Source organism: Penaeus vannamei, chromosome 19 (assembly GCF_042767895.1).
Source record: "Penaeus vannamei isolate JL-2024 chromosome 19, ASM4276789v1, whole genome shotgun sequence".
Taxonomy (NCBI): Eukaryota; Metazoa; Arthropoda; class Malacostraca; order Decapoda; family Penaeidae; genus Penaeus; species Penaeus vannamei.
Genome location: NC_091567.1, coordinates 33,468,167 through 33,470,666, shown reverse-complemented (window position 1 = coordinate 33,470,666; position 2,500 = coordinate 33,468,167). Strand labels below are relative to the sequence as shown.

General features: G+C 34.5%; 1 protein-coding gene across 3 annotated transcripts in view; it reads right to left on the bottom strand.

Annotated features, from left to right (window-relative positions):
- Mitf (transcription factor Mitf) overlaps nucleotides 1-2,500 on the bottom strand; it is a 244,219-nt gene that overhangs the window by 2,065 nt on the left and 239,654 nt on the right. For 2 of the 3 annotated variants that reach the window (XM_070134230.1, XM_070134228.1), the window contains exons 9-10: nucleotides 1,930-2,100; nucleotides 1-994 (exon numbers count right to left, since the gene is read on the bottom strand). The exon at nucleotides 1-994 is cut by the window's left edge and continues 2,065 nt beyond it. In XM_070134230.1, coding sequence (XP_069990331.1) covers nucleotides 821-994; nucleotides 1,930-2,100 — 345 coding nt within the window. In that variant the 3' untranslated portion in view covers nucleotides 1-820. The remainder of the gene's footprint in view (nucleotides 995-1,929; nucleotides 2,101-2,500) is intronic. The other variant, XM_070134229.1, reaches the window with a different exon arrangement.

Sequence of the window (2,500 nt, the reverse complement as noted above, 5' to 3'; positions counted from 1 at the left end):
GCAAGTGAAATCATGTTTAAAGTGCTAAATAAGATCATTAAATGCTCCTGCTGACTGCTTTATCAAAATATCAAATCTTCAAAACTGCCAGAGGAACAAACTGTACACTCTAGCAACGAGGTAAAATAAAACCTATAAATGTTTCATGTAAGTAAAAATAGTTAGTAATTCTCCTTATCATATTTATTAAATTATGTGGACTACTAGCAAAAAATATACTGTAATATGGATTCAGTGTCAGGTACCTATCAGTTACATTCTTCTAAGAGGTACACAGCAATTTCGATAAGTACACCAATACTTCTTAAAAGAACTGAATAATCTTTTTGATCTAAACATCGGAATTTACCAATCAGTACAGACTGAGAAATGTCTTAGAAAAAGGTCATAAAAAAGCCTCTGCAGCTTGACCAGCCATTAAGCTGGGGAGTTGAAGGTTCAGTAGTTTTTTGGTATTATACAAATTTAGATCAACAATTACAGGATATCAACAAAATTTTACATCTCTATGAACCTTTGAGGTACAACATTTTTATAAGATAACAATACAATTAACAAACTTATCGCAGATTTCAAAAGAGCAGAATTGGGAGAAACAGAGAGTTACTGAAAGAAGTTTCTGTGTGTATGTGTGTTTTCTCTAAATCAAAATTGAATACATTAATGGTTATGTTTAATGGTTACAGTGCTGAACATAACATGAGAAATATGTGACTTCAAACAGTAATATTTTTTTCCTTGTATATTCTAAGCTGGCTTAAAACAAATAAACGTTTTAATGAGAGATATGCATGTTTTTCACTGCTCTTAAAGCACAAGATCACGCAACGATGTCCATGGAGTCTGGAGTAAGAGCATCATCGAATGAATGATGGGAGGAATTCGGAGATGAGACCTGAGGCGAAGAGAAGACCGGGTCACTTGTGAATGCTGGCCCGTCATCATCCATGAGGTCCAGGTTAAAGCCTCCAGATGTGAAGTCGTCTAAGAGTTCCTGTAAGAGAAGATATGACATAAATTAGTACCTGCTGTTATTTTTTTTTAAATCTTATTAAATTCTATTCTTTAGCTGTTTACTATTTCATGTGTGTGTGTGTGTGTGTGTGTGTGTGTGTGTGTGTGTGTGTGTGTGTGTGTGTGTGTGTGTGTGTGTGTGTGTGTGTGTGTGTGTGTGTGTGTGTGTGTGTGTGTGTGTTTTATATCTATATATAAATCACAAGTATTCATTATTGCAATTTAATATCAAAGAAACACTTCCAATAATCTAAAAGGGCATGGGTAAAGGGATTTGTCTAGGTAACCTACAGGTGCTGCATCAATAATCTATGCACTATACGAAAAAAAAAATTGATGGACTATACAGTTAATATCTAATACCATGGATGTTTAAAATGGGCTTTAACCCCATACAAGCTGGACACAAACAGTTTTTATGCGCTATCTAGTTGGCAAGTAAATAAAAATTCTGACTAAGTGTTGGACAAGGTGCAATAAGGAAAGCCAAGGCATTACAGACTTTGCAAATAAATGGAAGAGGTAGGGGTGGCATCCAGCAATTCAATCAGGATTTAGGATATTATACAAGCAAAGCAACAGCTTATTGTGGTCATTAGTGCACACTAAAGAGTGAAGTTTACAAAGAATAATCAAGCTGTTTTGGGAACTTAAGGCAATAAAACCATGCTCTTGTAGAATTATAGGGAATCATAACAATCACAGTGCCACAAAATTCATTAAAAAATATCCAGATGCAAAAAATCAAGGCCATATCAGCGGTATTTAACAGGCAAACTAATGCTTTATTAGGCAAAAAGAAGAAGAAGAAGAAAAAAGTGATGAAAAGGTTCACTGTGATTGCTATGTCAAGAAGGGGTGAAAGAAAGAGAAAAAAAAAAAATAACGAAAAATAAGGAGGCACTGCACACGTACGTCAAGCAGGGATCCAGGGAGACTGTAGTTACACCTCACCTTCTTCATATCATTTTGTTCCCCTGTGTTATTTACCACCTCTGACTTAATAATTGTAGACAGCAGCAGACTCTGGTCAATGTTGGTCTCCTCCACTTTGATTCCATTTGAACGAAGTTTGGATTCCAATTCCTGAAGTTAATACAAAAATGGTTTTGAAATTATCAAGGATTCAAAGTGAAAGAATAGCTTGAAAATTTCCTGATGTCAAAGTAAAAAAAAAAAAAAAAAAAAAAAAAAAAAAAAGGTCTGATTCTCAAGTTAAAAGTTAAAAGTTAAGTAAGAGGATCTAAAACCCTCACAACTAATTCTTTATATCAATATTACTTGGATTTTTCTACTGACTATTTCTGTTACTTGACACCATGTAGTGCAATGCAACCTATGTGAATGTAGTTACTAAAGTAATGCTTATACTTTTTCCCTACTTAAAAATCCTTCAAACAAATCCTTCTCTCTGATGTCTCCTACACACTCCTCTATCCTTCTGAAACTCTTTGCTATCCCGTCTCCTTTTAGAAACGCCCAAATC